The sequence below is a fragment of the Trachypithecus francoisi genome, unplaced genomic scaffold (assembly GCF_009764315.1).
Source record: "Trachypithecus francoisi isolate TF-2019V2 unplaced genomic scaffold, Tfra_2.0 Lachesis_group7, whole genome shotgun sequence".
Lineage (NCBI taxonomy): Eukaryota > Metazoa > Chordata > Mammalia > Primates > Cercopithecidae > Trachypithecus > Trachypithecus francoisi.
The window spans coordinates 53,013,585-53,036,326 of record NW_022681472.1 but is presented as its reverse complement, the minus strand read 5'-3'; the positions used below and the strand labels follow the sequence as shown (position 1 = coordinate 53,036,326).

General features: G+C 39.3%; 1 protein-coding gene and 1 long non-coding RNA gene across 2 annotated transcripts in view; one reads left to right on the top strand and one right to left on the bottom strand.

Moving 5' to 3' along the window:
* Nucleotides 1-22,742, top strand: part of LOC117079569 — a 526,295-nt gene that overhangs the window by 303,846 nt on the left and 199,707 nt on the right. The window lies entirely within an intron of this gene.
* CPQ (carboxypeptidase Q) overlaps nucleotides 4,274-22,742 on the bottom strand; it is a 547,340-nt gene continuing 528,871 nt past the window's right edge. The window contains exon 8 of the mRNA XM_033203590.1: nucleotides 4,274-4,753. Coding sequence (XP_033059481.1) covers nucleotides 4,590-4,753 — 164 coding nt within the window. The 3' untranslated portion in view covers nucleotides 4,274-4,589. The remainder of the gene's footprint in view (nucleotides 4,754-22,742) is intronic.

Below are 22,742 nucleotides of genomic sequence, written 5' to 3'. Positions count from 1 at the left end.
GGGTTTTACCATGTTGGCCTGGCTGGTCTCGAATTCCTGACCTCAGGTGATCCAACCACCTCGCCCTCCAAAGTGCTGGGATTACAGGCATGAGCCATCATGCCTGGCCAACTCTTTCACTTTTTAGTCTGAAAAATATCCTTACTTTATCCTTGTTTTCAAAAGATATTTTCCCTGAGCACAGAGTTGTTAGGTTGATAATTGTTCTCTCTCAGCATGTGGAAGATCTTATTCCATTGTCTTCTGGCTTGCATTGTTGCTGTTAAGAAGTTAGCTAAAAGTCCAATTGTTGCTTTTTTTAAGATAGTCCATCTCTTCTCTCTTACTTCAAAGAGCTTCTTTTGTCTCTTCTGGTCTGTAGTTTCTCTAAAATACGTCTTTTTGTTTATTCTGTTTGGGATTCACTGGGTTTCTTAATATTGTGTATCTCATTATTTCTGGAAAAATTTGATTTATTATGTCTTCAGATAATTCTTTGTCCCGTTTTCTTTTTTCTGAAACCCTGATTAAACACATTAGACAATATAACTCTATCCTTCATATTTCTTAACCTTTCATTTATATTTTCCATTCTTTGTCATTGTGTGCTAAATTCTCGTACATTCCATCACTATTTTCTTGCAGTTTATGAACTCTCTCATTAAATTGGTTAAATTTGTCCCCTAATTTTAAAATTTCACTTAGTGTAATTTATATTCCCTAAAGTTCTATTTGGTTCTTTCTACAGTATGCTTGGTCATTTTTTTAAATGGTACCATGCTCTCTATTCTACTTTCAAACTCTTCTTTGACTTCCTTGAAATAATGGACATAGCTTAAATACTTTTAACCTAAAAATTCCAATATCAGAGGACACTATGAGTTAATTCTTTATTTTTTTGTTTGTTCTCGCTCAAAATGCTATGATTTTCCCTCCTCTTTTGGTTGTGAGTTAATATTTTCTGTAACTTTATAAGTGGGAATTTCTTCACACCCTCTACTTAGCTTTTACTCAATCATGGTAACTTTCCTTGTAGACCTGAGAGTTATTTTTGTTCACCACTGTATTGAGGTATAACATTTTGGGGTCTCATTTTTGTGGGAGTTCTATAGTATCCTTAATGTGGCAGAATCTGGAATTTGTCTACAATCTCCTGATCTCTGAATGGAATTTAAGTTTACCACGTTCTTTAAACTTTCTCAAAGAGAAAGCTTGTTCAATGTTCTATGTCTCTCCAAATGACCAACAAACTTATTTAAAAATGCTCAACATCACTAACCATCAAGGAAATGCAAATTGAAACCACAGTGAAATACCACCTTACTCTAGTCAGAATGGCCATTATTATTATTTTTGAGACAGGGTCTTGCTGTCACCCAGGGTGGAATGCAGTGGCATGATCACAGGTCACTCTAACCTTGACCTCCTGGGCTCAAGAGATCCTCCCACCTCAGCTTCCCAAGTCGCTGGGACCACAGATGCATGCCACCATGCCTGGCTAATTTATTCTCTATGTTTATTTTTTGTACAAAAAAAGATCTCACAATATTGTCCAGGTTGGTCTTGAACTCCTGAACTGAAGCAATCCTCCTGCCTTGCCTTCCGAAAGTTCTGGGATTATAGGCACGAGCTACCATGCCTGGCCCCAGAATGCCCATTATTATAAAGTCAAAAAACAACAGACATTGACTGGATGTGGTAAGAAGGACTGCTTATACACTACTGGTGGGAATGTAAATTAGTACAACCTCTGTGGAAAACAGTATAGAGATTTCCCAAAGAACCAAAAGTATATCTGCCATTTTATCCAACAACCCCATTACTGGGTATCTACCCAAAGGAAAATAAGTCACTATATCAAAAGACACTGGCATGCATATGTTTATTGCAGCACAATTCACAGTTGAATAGGTATAGAACCAACCTAACTGCCCATCAACTGATGAGTGGATGATGAAAATGTGGTATATATACACCATGGAACACTGCTGAGTAAGCTACAAACAAGAATGAAATGTTTTTTGCAGCAACTTGGATGGAGTTGGAGGCCATTATTCTAAGTGAAGTAACTCAGGAATGGAAAACTGAATACTGTATATTCTCACTTATAAGTGGGAGCTAAGCTATGGGTATACAAAGGTATACAGAGTGGTATAATGGACATTGGAGACTCAGAAGCGGGGAGGGTAAGAGGGAGGTGAGGGATAAAAAAACTACATATTGGATACAGTGCACACTAGTTGGGTGAGGGGCGCACTAAAATCTCAGGCATTACGACTATACAATTCATCTGTGTAACAAAAACCATTTGTACCTCAAAAGCTATTGGAGGCCGGGCGCGGTGGCTCAAGCCTGTAATCCCAGCACTTTGGGAGGCCGAGACGGGCGGATCACGAGGTCAGGAGATCGAGACCATCCTGGCTAACACAGTGAAACCCCGTCTCTACTAAAAAACACAAAAAACTAGCCGGGCGAGGTGGCGGGCGCCTGTAGTCCCAGCTACTCGGGAGGCTGAGGCAGGAGAATGGCGTGAACCCGGGAGGCGGAGCTTGCAGTGAGCTGAGATCCGGCCACTGCGCTCCAGTCCGGGCGACAGAGCGAGACTCCGTCTCAAAAAAAAAAAAAAAAAAAAGCTACTGGAATTAAAAAAAAAAAAAAAAAATATATATATATATATTTTAAAGCTGAGCACAGTGGCTCATGCATGTAATCCCAGCACTTTGGGAGGCTGAGGCAGGCTGATCACTTGAGTCCAGGAGTTCAAGACCAGCCTGGGCAATGTGGCGAAACCCTGTCTCTACAAACAAACAAACTAAACAAAACACACACACACACAAATTAGCACCCTTTAGTTCAACTACTCAGGAGGCTGAAGTGGGAGGATCACCTGAGCCTGGGAGGTGGAGGTTGCAGTGAACCAAGATTGCACCACTGCACTCCAGCCTGGGCAACAGAGTTAGATACTGTCTCAAACAAAACAAAACAAAAACAACACGCATGCACACACACATATGTATATATATATTTAAAAGTTTCAAAACCTTTAAAAAGCAAAAAATATTCTATGTATCTCTTGATATATAGTCTTTTGATACTTAGTCTTTTGTCTAATATTCTTGTTAATCAGTTCATTCATATATTTAATAAGGTGTTTCTCAAATATTATCTAGCATTTTTAGTCATCTTCAGTGTAAGGGCCAGAGTAGTGGTGTGCTACTTCATCAGAAATGAAAGATCCTACTCTGCCTTTCAATCGTTTTATTATCATTAATACAATTGATGCTTTGTACTCTCCTGAAAATCCAATTACACACATACTAGAACAACTTGATATTGTATCAAAATTCTTGGATGATTCACTCTGGCATTTTTTTTTCTGGATGATTCACTCTGGCATTTTTTTTTCTGGATGATTCACTCTGGCATTTTTTTTTCTTTACTCTTTCTTCTCTTTTTGGATAATTTATATTGGCATATATTCAAGTCCACTGAGGCTCTCTGCAGCCTTGTGCAGTTGGCTGATGAGTCTGACAAAAAAATTTTATATCACTGACATTGCATTTTTTAACATATTTGACTCCATGTTATGGTTTCCAACTCTGCTGAAATTCCCTTTCTGTTCATGTGTGCAGTCTATTTTTCTTACTAGATCTTTTACATAATCATCATAGGTTAAACTCCTCTGATCATTCAAACTTCTAGGTCATCTCTTAGTCTTGTTCTCTTAATTGCTTTATCTCTTGGCAATAAGTTCATTTTTTATTTTTCTTTTTTTTTTGGTGTGTCTTATAATTTTTTATTGAATATTGGATGTTGTGTGAGGAAAAATAGTAGAAATTTGCTCCAGAGAGGATGGGGATTACTGTGTTTGCTCTAGACGACTCTGTAAATATTATTGAGCCTCTCTGAGCTTCAATCATGTCATCAGCAAATTGTGAATAAGCACCAACTTCATGGAAATGTTGTGTAAAATATACAAAACATAAATGCAAAATTGCATTGCTATTTATCTAGTGACAGACCCTAGTACTTATCTTTAATAAGGCAATTGAATTATATATTCTTGATTTTTTCCCCAAATGATAATATCCTTTTTCCTGCAAATTAAAAAATTCTGAAGTTCATTTTTAAAATTCACATAATATGAAAATATACAAATTAGAAAGTCAAATGCCTCCATATATTCAATTAAGATCATACTAAAATTGAGTAATTCTTCTACTCCTTCAATAAATAATATAAACCATAATATTTTCATATTTAATGTTTATGTTCATAAATGAACACATAAAAATCAGAGATCTTCCAAAAATTTATTGTGTTTACTTTTAAAGTGGAAACGATGTTTTTAAGAGGTGATACAAAGAAATGTCCCCGCTGTGATCCCTATCATATGTTGATTCTATGTGGTGGAAGGGAGGGGAGAATGATTCCTTTTTCTAGAATCAGAGAATTTGGAAAGTATCAAGAAAGATAATAACAGAAAACATGAAATAGAGTTACGCTTTGAAGATGAATTAGATGAAATTGTTATGTGAAGAGGGGTTTTCCAAAGTTGCAGAGCCAGGATTCCTGGCCAGAAGCATGAAAATGTTTCCTTCTTGCTACTTCTAGGACCTAGGCAGCATTTCCTCCATGTCTGCAACAACATAGGAAACAACAGCCCAAACAGCAGCAGCAACATTCATCTGCTTTGGATCCATGACAGTCATGGTGTCTCCGTGGGAGTGATGGAAGAAGAAATACTTGTATAAGTCATCAAGTAGACTGGCTCCTGCAGATAAAAGAGGAAGAATTCTTAGTGGAGTATTTTGACAGACACTGCTGAGTACACACTTCTCCCCCTTCACTTTTGCCTGCTCCTATTATACAGTCTGCAATAGCAAAATAATTACTTTTCCAGGCTCTCTTGCAGCAAGAAATGTCCATGTGTCACCATTCTGATGACTATAATGTGAGCACCCAGCTGTGGGTGAGTTCTAGAAAAATCTTTAACTTCGTTGACAAAGAGTTGGGAAAATACCCCTAACACTGCATTAAAGGCAGATGAGAACTTTGGAGCTTCATGGGGCAAAAAACCCCTAAACTGAAAATGGCAGAGTGGAAGTAGCCTGCATTTAGAAAATATTGCTAACTCTCTCAAGAAGCTCTGCACCGCCTTCTTCTGGATTTCCAGTGATATAAGGGAAAATAAACTTTTATTTGTATAAGTAACTGAGACAAATGCCTCATATTTATAAAAAGACAGCATCTTCTTTGTATCTGCATATTTGCAAATCATGTACCTTCCTGGATACAACAGAAAGTCAATACCCCTTTGTTCAAGTTTTCCTTCTGAAATCATCCATTTACTACCTAGAGTCATAACGTCCCCAGCAACCTCCAAGGGCACCAGCAGGAGTCTCTGCCCCACTTCAAAGCTTCCTTCTCATTCAAGTGCGAAGCTTTTTGCTAGTTTCAGTCATGGATCATAGCCTCAGGGAAACTTCACTGCCTCTTATTTATCCTTGAAAACCAATCCCAGCACTTTGGGAGGCCGAGACGGGCGGATCACGAGGTCAGGAGATCGAGACCATCCTGGCTAACACTGTGAAACCCCGTCTCTACTAAAAAAATACAAAAAACTAGCCGGGCGAGGTGGCGGGCGCCTGTAGTCCCAGCTACTCGGGAGGCTGAGGCAGGAGAATGGCGTGAACCCGGGAGGCGGAGCTTGCAGTGAGCTGAGATCCGGCCACTGCACTCCAGCCCGGGCGACAGAGCGAGACTCCGTCTCAAAAAAAAAAAAAAAAAAAAGAAAACCTACTAGGCTCATCTTATGGATTCTAGTTGCAGTTCTTTAGCCTCTAGCTAGCTTGATTGATTGGTTGGTTGACTGTTTTATTGTGAAATATACCAAACATACATAAGATTGTAGAGAACGTAAATGTATATTATAAAGGGTGACAATAATAAGTATATATATATGTCCATAATTCAAGAATGATATTACCGGTATCTTGGAAACCCATTTATGACACCCCTGCCCATTGCGGATCTTTTCCTCCCTCCAGAGGTACCCACTATTCTGTCTTGCCTCTTAATCACTCCTTGCTTTTCTACAGTTTTACCACTTCATACTTTACCACATATATGTATTTGACTATATATAACAAATATACATGTACAGATAACACAGTTTAATATTGCCTACTTTTGAACCATATCCTCCAGATATATTTCTTCAGCTTGCTTTTTCCATCCAAACATAGATAAGATTTATCTATGCTGTTGTGTACAGCTGTAGTATTTGCATGTTTTATTGCAGTACATTACCTCTTTGTATTTATTTATCCATTTTACCAACAATGGTCATTTAGGTTGTTTCCAGTTTTCTGTTATGTGTTGCTACCAACACTCTCAAGGCTTTGAATGTAGGAGTGGTTTGCTGGGCTATAGAGTATGTGTGTGTTCAGTTTTACCATGCAATTCCAAAATGTTTTCCTTTTCAATTTACACTTACACTGTTAGTATATGAGTCATTCTCTTGCTTCACATAGTCTACAGCACTTGATATTGTCAAACTAATTTTTGTAAATTTGGTGAGTGTGAAATGTTAGCTCATTCTCAGTTTTAAAAGTGAGACTAATTGTGAGATTAAGTATATTTTTACCTATGGATTTTTTGGTCATTTATGTGTGTTTTTTGTGAAGTTCTTGTTCATGCATTTTGTCCATTTTCAATGGATTTGTCTTTTTCTTATTGACTTGTAAGAGTTCTTGGCATAATTTAGACACTACTCTTCTGTTAGTAAGTTTGCATATATCATTTCCCAGTTTGTGGCTCATCTCTTTACCCTGTTTAGTGTGTGTTTTGATGAATAAGTGTTCTTACTTTCAATGTAGTTGGATTTATGAATCTTTTCCTGTAAGATTTGTACTGTTTATGTCTTAAGAAGTCCTTCCTTACTCTAATATTATAAAGATATTCTCTGATATTCCATTCTGAATTTTAAAAAGATTTTATTTTCGTTTTTAAGTTCTCCACCCACCCAGAATAGGAAATGATTTTTGTGTTGGGTGTGAGGTAGGATTCTATTTTCAGTTTTCCATTGTCTAGAAACATTTACTGGTTAGTAGTACATCCTCTTTCCCCACTGATCTGTGGTACCGATTGTGCCATATTAAGTTTCCTTATATGTTTATTTTGGGGCTAATTGTTTCAATCATCTATTTGTCTATCTCTGCAACAATGCCACACTATCTTAATTGCTATTACTTTAGAATCCTTGATATCCCTTAGGACAAATTCCCTCACTTTCTCTTCCTTCTTCTTCAGGAGTGTTTTGATTATTCAGAACCATTTGCTCTTTCAGATAAATTTTAAAATCATCTAAATATACTCCAAAAGTATTTTTGGATTTTGATCAGAATTGTGGTAATATCTATTTTAAACTGGGGGAAAACCTAACATCTTTTTATTAGAATATTGTGTTCTTATCCATGAAAATGGTGTATTGATATATGTTTCTATTTGTCTTCTGTAATGTCTTTAACATTTTATAACAGCTTTACATACTTTTTGTTAGTTTTCTTTCTTTGATGGCTTATATATTTTGTTGCTATTGTAAATTTTCATTTTGAAAAACCTACATTTTCTATTTGTGACTCTCCAGTTTTAGTATCAAGGATGTGTCTGATTCATAACATGGTTTTCCTTCTTTTTTATATACATTCTGGGATAGTTTGTATAAGATTACAATTATTTATTTCCTGGTTATTTTGTAGAACTTTTAACAAAGCCATCAAAGTCTGATGTTTTCTTTATAATAATTTTAACTAATGATTCAATTTATTTCATGGTTATTGGGCTATTCAGGTTTTTTACTTATTCTTGAATTAACTATGGAAATTACATTTGTCTAGGAATTTGTGAGTTTTGCCCAAATGCTCAAAATAATTGGCATGAAGTTGTCAGTAATATCCTATTTTTAATTTTAGTTGATGTCTGCAGCACCTATAGTGATGCCCTCTTTTTCATTCTTGATGTTGATTATCAGTGTTTTCTCGTTTTTTTTTTTTTTAAATCTTGCTTTGTCAGTTTTATTAGTATTTTGAAGAAAAAGAAAAGACGATGACTTTCATTTTTTGGATACTTTCTATTATTTAGTAGTTACTCTTCCATTGATTTCTGCTTCTAAGTTTATATTATGCTTATATTATTTTACTTCTCCTTTCTTTGAATTTACTTGCTTTTCTTTTTCTAATTTTTGGAGTTAGACACTCAGTTTATTACTCTGCAGACATACTTTGTCTCTAGCATCAGCAGTAAGGCTATAATCTTCCCTCGATACTGCTTTAGCTGTATCTCACCAGTTCCCATTAGTAGTTTCATGACAATTCAGTTCTAAATATTTATTAATTTCTAGTTTGACTTTTTTCCTTGACTCATGAGTTAGAATGCATTTTTTAATTTTCAAAAGTATGAAGTTTTCTAAGTTATTTTTTCATTATTGATTTCTAATTTAACTGTTAGAGGACGTTGACTGTATGATACAGATTCTTTGAATTTTGTTGATGTTTGCTCTATAGCCTATTATATGATACATTTTTGTGAATGTTCCATGTGTATTTGAAGAGAATGTGCTTTCAGTGCTCGTGTAAGTCCATTAGATCAAGCTTCTTAATTGTGTTCTTCAAACCTTTTAACTCCTTACTGATTTATTGTGTATTCGACCCATCAGTTTTGAGAGAGATGTGTGAAAATGTCCCTTTGTGATTTTGAATATATTGTAGTTCCAGTAATTTTAAAAATATATTCAAAGTTATGTTGTTAGGGGTATAGAAATTTAAAATTAGGTATCCCTGGAAAATTGAAAATTCATCAGTAGCATTGCTTTTTGTTCTGGAAATCTAGTTTTTTCTAATATTTAAGATAGACACACCTGCTTCTTTTTGCAGAGTATTACCCTGGTATGTCCTTTCCCATTGTTTTACTGGCAGCCTTTCTCTGTCTCATACTTTTAGGAGTTTCTCTGATGAATAGTTTAGAGTTGAATTTTTTTTTGCTTCTATCTGTTTATTGTGTTTTCTAGGTTTCTTTTCTTTCTTTCTTTCTTGTCTTCTTTTGGGTTGATTTTTTTCCCTCCTCTCATTCATTTTCTCCCCAACTCTATAGTTTGGAAATTACATGTTTTATTTCAATTCTGTCAGTGGAGACCTTGGAAATTATAGGTTACATATTCATCTTAATAAGTCTAAAGTTGGAGGGGCGGAGCAAGATGGCCGAATAGGAGCAGCTCCAGTCTCCAACTCCCAGCGCGAGCGACACAGAAGACCGGTGATTTCTGCGTTTTCAACTGAGGTACTGGGGTCATCTCGCTAGGGAGTGCCAGACAATCGGTGCTGGTCAGCTGCTGCAGCCTGACCAGCGTGAGCTGAAGCAGGGCGAGGCATCGCCTCACCTGGAAGCGCAAGGGGGAAAGGAATCCCTTTTTCCTAGCCAGGGGAACTGAGACACACAACACCTGGAAAATCGGGTAACTCCCACCCCAATACTGCGCTTTAAGGAAACAGGCACACCAGGAGAATATATCCCACACCTGGCCGGGAGGGTCCCACGCCCACGGAGCCTCCCTCACTGCTAACACAGCCGTGTGCGGCGATCTATCCGCAAGGCAGCAGCGAGGCTGGGGGAGGGGCGCCCGCCATTGCTGAGGCTTAAGTAGGTAAACAAAGCCGCTGGGAAGCTCGAACTGGGTGGAGCTCACAGCAGCTCAAGGAAGCCTGCCTGTCTCTGTAGACTCTACCTCTGCGGACAGCGCACAGCTGCAGCCCATTAGGGGAAAGAGCGGGGGCGGTGCAGACGCGAACGACTCTGTCTGACAGCTTTGGGGAGAGCCGTGGATCTCCTAACGCGGAGGTTGAGATCCGAGAACGGACAGACTGCCTGCTCAGGTGGGTCCCTGACCCCTGAGTAGCCTAGCTGGGAGACATCCCCCACTAGGGGCAGTCTGACACCCCACACCTCACAGGGTGGCGTCACCCCTGAGAGGAAACTTCCAAAGAAAGAATCAGACAGGTACACTCGCTGTTCAGCAATATTCTATTCGGCAACCTCTGCTGCTGATACCCAGGCAAACAGGGTCTGGAGTGGACCTCAAGCAATCTCCAACAGACCAACAGACAGTCCTTCTGACTGTCAGACGAAAAACTATCAAACAGGAAGGACACCTATACCAAAACCCCATCCGTACGCCACCATCATCAAAGTCCAGAGACAGATAAAACCACAAAGATGGGGAAGAAGCAGGGCAGAAAAGCTGGAAATTCAAAAAATAAGAGCGCATCTCCCCCTGCAAAGGAGCGCAGCCCATCGCCAGCAACGGATCAAAGCTGGTCAGAGAATGACTTTGACGAGATGAGAGAAGAAGGCTTCAGTCCATCAAACCTCTCAGAGCTAAAGGAGGAATTACGTACCCAGCGCAAAGAAACTAAAAATCTTGAAAAAAAGTGGAAGAATTGACAGCTAGATTAATTAATGCAGAGAAGATCATAAACGAAATGACAGAGATGAAAACCATGACACGAGAAATACGTGACAAATGCACAAGCTTCAGTAACCGACTCGATCAACTGGAAGAAAGAGTATCAGCGATTGAGGATCAAATGAATGAAATGAAGCGAGAAGAGAAACCAAAAGAAAAAAGAAGAAAAAGAAATGAACAAAGCCTGCAAGAAGTATGGGATTATGTAAAAAGACCAAATCTACGTCTGATTGGAGTGCCTGAAAGTGAGGGGGAAAATGGAACCAAGTTGGAAAACACTCTTCAGGATATCATCCAGGAGAACTTCCCCAACCTAGTAGGGCAGGCCAACATTCAATTCAGGAAATACAGAGAACGCCACAAAGATACTCCTCCAGAAGAGCAACTCCAAGACACATAATTGCCAGATTCACCAAAGTTGAAATGAAGGAAAAAATCTTAAGGGCAGCCAGAGAGAAAGGTCGGGTTACCCACAAAGGGAAGCCCATCAGACTAACAGCAGACCTCTCGGCAGAAACTCTACAAGCCAGAAGAGAGTGGGGGCCAATATTCAACGTTCTTAAAGAAAAGAATTTTCAACCCAGAATTTCATATCCAGCCAAACTAAGCTTCATCAGTGAAGGAGAAATAAAATCCTTTACAGATAAGCAAATGCTTAGAGATTTTGTCACCACCAGGCCTGCCTTACAAGAGACCCTGAAGGAAGCCCTAAACATGGAAAGGAACAAGCGGTACCAGCCATTGCAAAAACATGCCAAAATGTAAAGATCATCGAGGCTAGGAAGAAACTGCATCAACTAACGAGCAAAATAACCAGTAATATCATAATGACAGGATCAAGTTCACACATAACAATATTAACCTTAAAGTCAATGGACTAAATGCTCCAATTAAAAGACACAGACTGGCAAACTGGATCAAGAGTCAAGACCCATCAGTCTGCTGTATTCAGGAGACCCATCTCACATGCAGAGACATACATAGGCTCCAAATAAAGGGATGGAGGAAGATCTACCAAGCAAATGGAGAACAAAAAAAAGCAGGGGTTGCAATCCTAGTCTCTGATAAAACAGACTTTAAACCATCAAAGATCAAAAGAGACAAGGCCATTACATCATGGTAAAGGGATCAATTCAACAGGAAGAGCTACTCTCCTAAATATCTATGCACCCAATACAGGAGCACCCAGATTCATAAAGCAAGTCCTTAGAGACCTACAAAGAGACTTAGACTCCCATACAATAATAATGGGAGACTTCAACACTCCACTGTCAACATTAGACAGATCAACGAGACAGAAAGTTAACAAGGATATCCAGGAATTGAACTCATCTCTGCACCAAGCGGACCTAATAGACATCTATAGAACTCTCCACCCAAATCAACAGAATATACATTCTTCTCAGCACCACATCGCACTTATTCCAAAATTGACCACATAATTGGAAGTAAAGCACTCCTCAGCAAATGTACAAGAACTGAAATTATAACAAACTGTCTCTCAGACCACAGTGCAATCAAACTAGAACTCAGGACTAAGAAACTCAATCCAAACCGCTCAACTACATGGAAATGAACAACCTGCTCCTGAATGACTACTGGGTACATAACGAAATGAAAGCAGAAATAAAGATGTTCTTTGAAACCAATGAGAACAAAGATACAACATACCAGAATCTCTGGGACACATTGAAAGCAGTGTGTAGAGGGAAATTTATAGCACTAAATGCCCACAAGAGAAAGCAGGAGAGATCTAAAATTGACACTCTAAACCACAATTAAAAGAACTAGAGAGGCAAGAGCAAACACATTCAAAAGCTAGCAGAAGGCAAGAAATAACTAAGATCAGAGCAGAACTGAAGGAGATAGAGACACAAAAAACCCTCCAAAAATCAATGAATCCAGGAGTTGGTTTTTTGAAAAGATCAACAAAATTGACAGACCGCTAGCTAGACTAATAAAGAAGAAAAGAGAGAGGAATCAAATAGACGCAATAAAAAATGATAAAGGGGATATCACCACCGACCCCACAGAAATACAAAACCATCAGAGAATACTATAAACGCCTCTACGCAAATCAACTAGAAAATCTAGAAGAAATGGATAATTTCCTGGACACTTACACTCTCCCAAGACTAAACCAGGAAGAAGTTGAATCCCTGAATAGACCAATAGCAGGCTCTGAAATTGAGGCAACAATTAATAGCCTACCCACGAAAAAAAGTCCAGGACCAGATGGATTCACAGCTGAATTCTACCAGAGGTACAAGGAGGAGCTGGTACCATTCCTTCTGAAACTATTTCAATCAATAGAAAAAGACGGAATCCTCCCTAACTCTTTTATGAGGCCAACATCATCCTGATACCAAAGCCTGGCAGAGACACAACAAAAAGAGAGAATTTTAGACCATATCCCTGATGAACATCGATGCAAAAATCCTCAATAAAATACTGGCAAACCGGATTCAGCAGCACATCAAAAAGCTTATCCACCATGATCAAGTGAGCTTCATCCCTGGGATGCAAGGCTGGTTCAACATTCGCAAATCAATAACGTAATCCAGCATATAAACAGAACCAAAGACAAGAACCAGATGATTATCTCAATAGATGCAGAAAAGGCTTTTGACAAAATTCAACAGCCCTTTATGCTAAAAACGCTCAATAAATTTGGTATTGATGGAACGTACCTCAAAATAATAAGAGCTATTTATGACAAACCCACAGCTAATATCATACTGAATGGGCAAAAACTGGAAAAATTCCCTTTGAAAACTGGCACAAGACAGGGATGCCCTCTCTCACCACTCCTATTCAACATAGTGTTGGAAGTTCTGGCTAGGGCAATCAGGCAAGAGAAAGAAATCAAGGGTATCCAGTTAGGAAAAGAAGAAGTCAAATTGTCCCTGTTTGCAGATGACATGATTGTATATTTAGAAAACCCCATTGTCTCAGCCCAAAATCTGCTTAAGCTGATAAGCAACTTCAGCAATGTCTCAGGATACAAAATTAATGTGCAAAAATCCCAAGCATTCTTATACACCAGTAACAGACAAGCAGAGAGCCAAATCAGGAATCAACTTCCATTCACAATTGCTTCAAAGAGAATCAAATACCTAGGAATCCAGCTTACAAGGGATGTAAAGGACCTCTTCAAGGAGAACTACAAACCACTGCTCAGTGAAATCAAAGAGGACACAAACAAATGGAAGAACATACCATGCTCATGGATAGGAAGAATCAATATCGTGAAAATGGCCATACTGCCCAAGGTGATTTATAGATTCAATGCCATCCCCATCAAGCTACCAATGACTTTCTTCACAGAATTGGAAAAAACGGCTTTAAAGTTCATATGGAACCAAAAAAGAGCCCGCATTGCCAAGACAATCCTAAGTCAAAAGGACAAAGCTGGAGGCGTCACGCTACCTGACTTCAAACTATACTACAAGGCTACAGTAACCAAAACAGCATGGTACTGGTACCACAACAGAGATATAGACCAATGGAACAGAACAGAGTCCTCAGAAATTACCACACATCTACAGCCATCTGATCTTTGACAAACCTGAGAGAAACAAGAAATGGGGAAAGGATTCCCTATTTAATAAATGTGCTGGGAAAATTGGCTAGCCATAAGTAGAAAGCTGAAACTGGATCTTTCCTTACCCCTTATACGAAAATAATTCAAGATGGATTAGAGACTTAAATGTTAGACCTAATACCATAAAAACCCTAGAAGAAAATCTAGGTAGTACCATTCAGGACATAGGCATGGGCAAGGACTTCATGTCTAAAACACCAAAAGCAACGGCAGCAAAAGCAAAATTGACACATGGGATCTAATTAAACTAAAGAGCTTTTGCACAGCCAAAGAAACTACCATCAGAGTGAACAGGCAACCTACAGAATGGGAAAAAATTTTTGCAACCTACTCATCTGACAAAGGGCTAATATCCAGAATCTACAAAGAACTCAAACAAATATACAAGAAAAAAGCAAACAACCCCATCAAAAAGTGGGGAAAGGATATGAACAGACATTTCTCAAAAGAAGACATCCATACAGCCAACAGACACATGAAAAAATGCTCATCATCACTGGCCATCAGAGAAATGCAAATCAAAACCACAATGAGATACCATCTCACACCAGTTAGAATGGCAATCATTAAGAAGTCAGGAAACAACAGGTGTTGGAGAGGATGTGGAGAAATAGGAACACTTTTACACTGTTGGTGGGATTGTAAACTAGTTCAACCATTATGGAAAACAGTATGGCGATTCCTCAAGGATCTAGAACTAGATGTACCATATGACCCAGCCATCCCACTACTGGGTATATACCCAAAGGATTATAAATTACTCTACTACAAAGACACATGCACACGTTTGTATTGCGGCACTATTCACAATAGCAAGACTTGGAATCAACCCAAATGTATCTGTGACAGACTGGATTAAAAAATGTGGCACATATACACCATGGAATACTATGCAGCCATCAAAAAGGATGAGTTTGCGTCCTTTGTAGGGACATGGATGCAGCTGGAAACCATCATTCTTAGCAAACTATCACAAGAAGAGAAAACCAAACACCGCATGTTCTCACTCATAGGTGGGAACTGAACAATGAGATCACTTGGACTCGGGAAGGGGAACATCACACACTGGGGCCTATCATGGGGAGGGGGGAGGAGGGAGGGATTGCATTGGGGAGTTATACATGATATAAACGTCATGCACATGTACCCTAGAACTTAAAGTATAATAAAAAAAAAAAAAAAAAAAGAAAAAAAAAAAAATAAGTCTAAAGTTAATCAATATCTTATAAAGTACACTAGTGGCCCCAAGTTTTGTACTTGTCCTAGATGCACTCACTGCTCATTAAAACACAATGCGCTAGGCAAACAGGGATTAGCAGACAAATGCCAGGCCCCAGGGTTTTCCTACTTCTATAGATTTTCGTTATTTCTATTATTTCTCACCTCTGAGGAATTCCCTTATTTTGCCTCCTGCTAAGTCATGTATTATAAAAAGACAATTATTATTATATCCAATAACTATATTAGGGAAGGGGAGGGATGTTTCTATGTGTTTGGTAACCACATTGCTAGGATTTCCCTCTTTGAATCCCCTACTTCCTGTCGTGTGGACTGGACATCGCTATTGTTCTTGAGCCCTCCATTGCCCCAGGATGCCATCTAGGTTTTCTCCAAGCCCAACCCAAGTTCTTACAACTTCGTACCAGAGGTTTCCCCTATCTACTCCCATAAACCCCTTGTTCTGGGGTGGAATACTTAGGATGTCAATAGACAGATATAGGCACAGGTTTCCAGATGAACAGAACATGCGAGCATTCCAGTTTGGTTGATACTGGGGGGTAACTTGGGCTAATCATTGGCAGATAAAGTTGGCAACCACCTGTGAAGGTAAATGTAAGGCTGAAAATAGACTGAATGTAGTTCACAAATGTGGAGCCATGGTGGTCGGGGGATGAATAGGAAGGTGGAGTGACTAGAGCTGTACCTTAGGGAGATGCTCCAAAAAACTTGAAGGAGAAATTGTGTGAACAACCATGAAGGTGAGTATACCTGGAGAAGAGGTCCAGTCTGGGGAGAAGTGAGAGGAACCAGGGCCAGGTGATGACATCTTGACCTCCAGAACCTCCAGAAGGCACAGATACCACACTTCCCAGCAGAAAAGCTCAAAGTCCTTTTTTTTTTTTTTTTTTTGAGACAGAGTCTCGCTCTGTCGCGCAGGCTGGAGTGCAGTGGCGCGATCTTGGCTCACTGCAAGCTCGGCCTCCTGGGACTACAGGCACCTGCCACCACGCCCCCGGCTAATTTTTTGTGTTTTTAGTAGAGACAGGGTTTCACCGTGTTAGCCAGGATGGTCTCGATCTCCTGACCTCGTGATCTGCCCACCTTGGCCTCCCAAAGTGCTGGGATTACAGGCCAGAAGTCCATTTTAAAACAGGAAAATACTTTATGCCATGAACTCACAGCACACTCAGGGGAGACAAATCTGTATGTTTACTCTGGTAGTAGCTAGAAAGCACTTTAACAGAAACTGTGACATTTTAGAATTAGTTGAAGCTGGTGGGGAGTACATGCTCTCTGGACCCCACAGAGCATCAGGTGAATGTCAAATTCATGTACAAGGACAGAGTCAAAACCTTCAAAGAAAAGAGGTCACTGAGGGTGAATGGAGGATGAATTAGGATTGTGGATGTCAGGAAACAGGAAGGGACATTTCATTCCAGCAGACAGAGCTTGGAACACTTGGGGCTGTTTTCCTTCCCGGTCAGAGCTTCTTAAAGACACTGCATGGTGGTTGACAGACAAAGGCTCCAAATTCCATATTTCAAAAAGAAAGGCAAGAAATATTTGTCCATGCCCTCTTCAGAGCTCCAAAATTCTCAGACTGAAGGAATTTGGCTGCCTTCCTTTAGAACTAGTGACTTGAAGACGGCATTTCCTCAGATATCATCTAAGTTCCCATGAACATTCTACAAAACTAAAACAACTCCAAAACGTCTTCTATCACTAGTGAGAATGCTGGTAACTGCAGGAGATACCAGGGTGGGCCCACTGGCTGGCTTGCAACTTTGTCTCTCTAGTTCCAAGGAGACATTTTATCAGTGACAGCTACTGATCTAAAAGACGGACACTGAGGGAGATCCTGCACTTCCATTTCTGAGAGCACCTGACATCGCAAGGTGGGTGGGTCGGGGGGAATGTTAACTATCCCCAGGGATAAATTGCACAGGATCTTCTGACAGGTATATGAGTTCTGAAGAGGGAGTCATAAAATGCATTTATGAAATAGAAAGCTGGTAGAAGGAGCCTGCTCTGAAGGCAAATATTCTCCCCTGGAAACAAACTCCAGCATTATTAGGGCAGTTTCACCATTAGGAAATTATTTCCTAGGGAGGTTTGGAGTTTAAGAATGTGAAGATATATCCTTCTGCATGTCAGCCAAGGAGCCGTTGCACCTAGGCAGGGAGATACAGCTGAGAGAATATGGGGTTTAGAGGCAGGTAGGGCTGGGTTCAAATTCAAATTCTTCTGCTTAAAAACTGGGTGACTTTGGAAGGATGATGTAAAGCCATTCAACTTTAGTTTCTTCAATTATGAAATAGGGCTAATGATATCCAACTTCCAAGAAGCTTGTGAGGATTAGTAGGTACTCAATTAATTCTTTATTATAGTTGTTATACAACCACAAAGATGAACCAGTCTATATCAACAGTATCATGATCAATTCATTACAACTTGGAGGATTTAAATTCCAATTTAATAAATCAAGGTTGTGACGATGGCTTTTAAAGATGGAACAGCTGGTCTGTGCTTCTAGTCTGTATCACAGACCTGACCCTGGTTTGGATTATTTTCCCTCTTCCCCCTTCCCTTGCTCCTTCTTATTCTCTATGAATCTTTCTTTTTTTTTTTGTAAACACTCATCTCACAGAAAATATTTTCCAGCTACGTGACTGGGTGAAGACCACCTGATGAATATTATAAAAAATACCCGAGGTGCCCCACGATGTTCACAGCAGATTCCAGCCTTCACAGGGTGCTCTCACTAATGACTGCAGTTTGTGCAGAATGTTGGAACAAGACTGAATACCTGCTAATTCCTGAAGAGATGGGTGGGCACATACACAAAGATTCTCAAAGTCCCCCTTATTGTAGGTTGACTCTCATTCATATGTAATCAGTGAGTTTTCATGTACACAAATTAAGCAATTTGTGTTATGAGAAGTTTTTGAAAGACATTCGAAAGCACTGAAAGTTTAAATTCAAGTCTGTTATTTTAGTGCATACACTGGCTACTGTGGTTCTGTGTGAAGGATGCATTCACAGGCGAGCAGCTGTGGGAAATCCATTTCTCCTTTTATAAACACATCTTGAACAGTCTGGGGTATGCAATTTAATTGCCATGGAATGTATTATAGACATTCCCTGATCATAATAATTATGGGTTAGGGAAGAATGTTATGGTCTTAACATATTCCCTGCAAGAAAACTTAGTCCCTCTAGAATCCTTAAAATACTAAAAATACATTTAAAATTTAATCAAAACTATTATTATTTTCAGCAACATTAGCAAATGAAAAAAAAACACACATTATTACCAAAACAATTAGAAAATCAATTCATGGGATTTGCAGACACTTAATCTCTCTTTTCAAGGGGGCAGTTTAATCCCTACTGTATTAAATCTTATTGAAAATTAGACTCAAAAGCAGTTCATTAACAGGTTCCTAACACATAGCTCCCTAGAAGAAAAAGCAACTCAACTCATAAGAGGGGGCAAAAAGGAAAGGAAAACAAAGGACAAGACAGGACCAGAAAGTAAAAAAAAAAAAAAAAAAAAAAAAAAAAATCCTCAAAAATCCATTAAAAGTGTTCTACTTTTAGTCCCTAAACTCTCAAGCTACCCAAGAATCTCCAAACTTGGGCGAAAAAGTTTTAGGTGTGCCACTAAGCCTATGTACCTTCTATCTCTTTGGAAACCTTGGCTTGGCTATGGGGATAATTTTGACCACATAGTTTAGGTCAACACCAACACCTCTGGTGGACTTGCAGGTCCCAGGGTATCTGAACTGTGTGATAATGAGTCATCTTTCTGTAAGGTTGTAAAACTGTGTGACAGCAGTAACTAAGATTAGTTAATCAGTACTACATGAGGATGATACTACAGACTCCCCATATAGGGGAATTGCAAGAATAATAGTCACTACTTGTTGAGTGCTTTCTGTGTACTGAGGGCTTTCTGGAGATAATTTCATTGAATTGGCCCCATGAGGGAGGGATCTTCATGTGTCTTTAACAGATGGAAAATAGATCTCTGTAACTTGTCTAATGTCATACAGTAATAAGTGGTAGAAATAGGATTCAAACCCATGTGTCTCTGGTCTGAAATCCATGCTCTGTACCTTCTCTCACTGCTCTATCCCAGTAAATGTATCTTTTCTGCAGTGGGAAACCATTTGTATGACTTGCTTTGTTTGCAGCTCTGATCTCCCACCCCTATTCTACTTTATGACAAGGAGATGGAAACTTGGGTTGGAGGTATCCTGGACCATGAAATACAGTAAAGACTTGAATGACATTCACACAGTGGGCAGAAGATGAATGGCAGCCCTACTGGATGTTGAGCCCATCGCTCTGGCCAGGCCACACTCTGCAGGCCTGAAAGTCCTCCTGGGACTTCCTGACCATTCAATCTAAAGTCCACCCCTCCATGTGGTCACTCATTTTCTCCCTTACCTTGATGCTGCTTCTTGTTTTCTTTTTCATAGCACTATTTACCAGCTGAAACAATATTATCATGGTTTTTTAATTTGTTGTCTGTCTTTTCTGCTAGAATGTAAGCTCCTTAAGAGCAGGGGCTTTTCCATCCCAATCCTCAATGCCTGGCAAATAGTGGGTGCTTAACAGATACTTGTTGAATCACTAAATGGGTAAATGAAAAAAATTATTAATGTGTAATGGGACAAAAGCAGAAATAAAGATTGACTCCATCCTCCTTTTCTGCAGCAACTTATGGTAAGTCAGTCCCACTTTCTGGGGCTTCTACTCTCAGCTTCTGCCTTGGAGAATGACAAGCCAGTGCTCCTTACAAAAACCATGTAAACATATAGCAGTATGCAAATTGAGATCCAAACACTATTATGTACTACTCAATATGTTCTTTTTCCTTTTTTTCTTTTTTTTTTTTTATTATACTTTAAGTTCTAGGGTACATGTGCATAACGTGCAGGTTTGTTACATATGTATACTTGTGCCATGTTGGTGTGCTGCACCCATCAACTCGTCAGCACCCCTCAATTCATCATTTATATCATGTATAACTCCCAACACAATCCCTCCCCCCTCCCCATGATAGGCCCCAGTGTGTGATGTTCCCCTTCCTGAGTCCAAGTGATCTCATTGTTCAGTTCCCACCTATGAGTGAGAACATGCGGTGATTGGTTTTCTCTTCTTGTGATAGTTTGCTAAGAATGATGGTTTCCAGCTGTATCCATGTCCCTACAAAGGACGCAAACTCATCCTTTTTTATGGCTGCATAGTATTCCATGGTGTATATGTGCCACATTTTCTTAATCCAGTCTGTCACAGATGGACATTTGGGTTGATTCCAAGTCTTTGCTATTGTGAATAGTGCCGCAATAAACATACGTGTGCATGTGTCTTTGTAGTAGACTAATTTATAATCCTTTGGGTATATACCCAGTAGTGGGATGGCTGGGTCATATGGTACATCTAGTTCTAGATCCTTGAGGAATCGCCATACTGTTTTCCATAATGGTTGAACTAGTTTACAGTCCCACCAACAGTGTAAAAGTGTTCCCATTTCTCCACATCCTCTCCAACACCTGTTGTTTCATGACTTTTTAATGATTGCCATTCTAACTGGTGTGAGATGGTATCTCATTGTGGTTTTGATTTGCATTTCTCTGATGGCCAGTGATGATGAGCATTTTTTCATGTGTCTGTTGGCTGTATGAATGTCTTCTTTTGAGAAAGGTCTGTTCATATCTTTTGCCCACTTTTTGATGGGGTTGTTTTTTTCTTGTATATTTGTTTGAGTTCTTTGTAGATTCTGGATATTAGCCCTTTGTCAGATGAGTAGATAGCAGAAATGTTCTCCCATTCTGTAGGTTGCCTGTTCACTCTGGTGGTAGTTTCTTTTGCTGTGCAGAAGCTCTTTAGTTTAATTAGATCCCATTTGTCAATTTTGGCTTTTGCTGCCCTTGCTTTTGGTGTCTTAGACATGAAGTCCTTGCCCATGCGTATGTCCTGAATGGTACTACCTAGGTTTTCTTCTAGGGTTTTTATGGTATTAGGTCTAACATTTAAGTCTCTAATCCACCTTGAATTAATCTTCGTATAAGGAGTAAGGAAAGGATCCAGTTTCAGCTTTCTACTTATGGCTAGCCAATTTTCCCAGCACCATTTATTAAATAGGGAATCCTTTCCCCATTTCTTGTTTCTCTCAGGTTTGTCAAAGATCAGATGGCTGTAGATGTGTGGTATTATTTCTGAGGACTCTGTTCTGTTCCATTGGTCTATATCTCTGTTTTGGTACCAGTACCATGCTGTTTTGGTTACTGTAGCCTTGTAGTATAGTTTGAAGTCAGGTAGTGTGATGCCTCCAGCTTTGTCCTTTTGACTTAGGATTGTCTTGGCAATGCGGGCTCTTTTTTGGTTCCATATGAACTTTAAAGCAGTTTTTTCCAATTCTGTGAAGAAAGTCATTGGTAGCTTGATGGGGATGGCATTGAATCTATAAATAACCTTGGGCAGTATGGCCATTTTCACGATATTGATTCTTCCTATCCATGAGCATGGTATGTTCTTCCATTTGTTTGTGTCCTCTTTGATTTCACTGAGCAGTGGTTTGTAGTTCTCCTTGAAGAGGTCCTTTACATCCCTTGTAAGTTGGATTCCTAGGTATTTTATTCTCTTTGAAGCAATTGTGAATGGAGTTCATTCATGATTTGGCTCTCTGTTTGTCTGTTACTGGTGTATAAGAATGCTTGTGATTTTTGCACATTAATTTTGTATCCTGAGACTTTGCTGAAGTTGTTTATCAGCTTAAGGAGATTTTGGGCTGAGACAATGGGGTTTTCTAAATATACAATCATGTCATCTGCAAACAGGACAATTTGACTTCTTCTTTTCCTAACTGAATACCCTTGATTTCTTTCTCTTGCCTGATTGCCCTAGCCAGAACTTCCAACACTATGTTGAATAGGAGTGGTGAGAGAGGGCATCCCTGTCTTGTGCCAGTTTTCAAAGGGAGTTTTTCCAGTTTTTGCCCATTCAGTATGATATTAGCTGTGGGTTTGTCATAAATAGCTCTTATTATTTTGAGGTACGTTCCATCAATACTGAATTTATTGAGCGTTTTTAGCATGAAGGGCTGTTGAATTTTGTCAAAAGCCTTTTCTGGGTCTATTGAGATAATCATGTGGTTCTTGTCTTTGGTTCTGTTTATATGCTGGATTACGTTTATTGATTTGCGAAGGTTGAACCAGCCTTGCATCCCAGGGATGAAGCCCACTTGATCATGGTGGATAAGCTTTTTGATGTGCTGCTGAATCCGGTTTGCCAGTATTTTATTGAGGATTTTTGCATCGATGTTCATCAGGGATATTGGTCTAAAATTCTCTTTTTTTGTTGTGTCTCTGCCAGGCTTTGGTATCAGGATGATGTTGGCCTCATAAA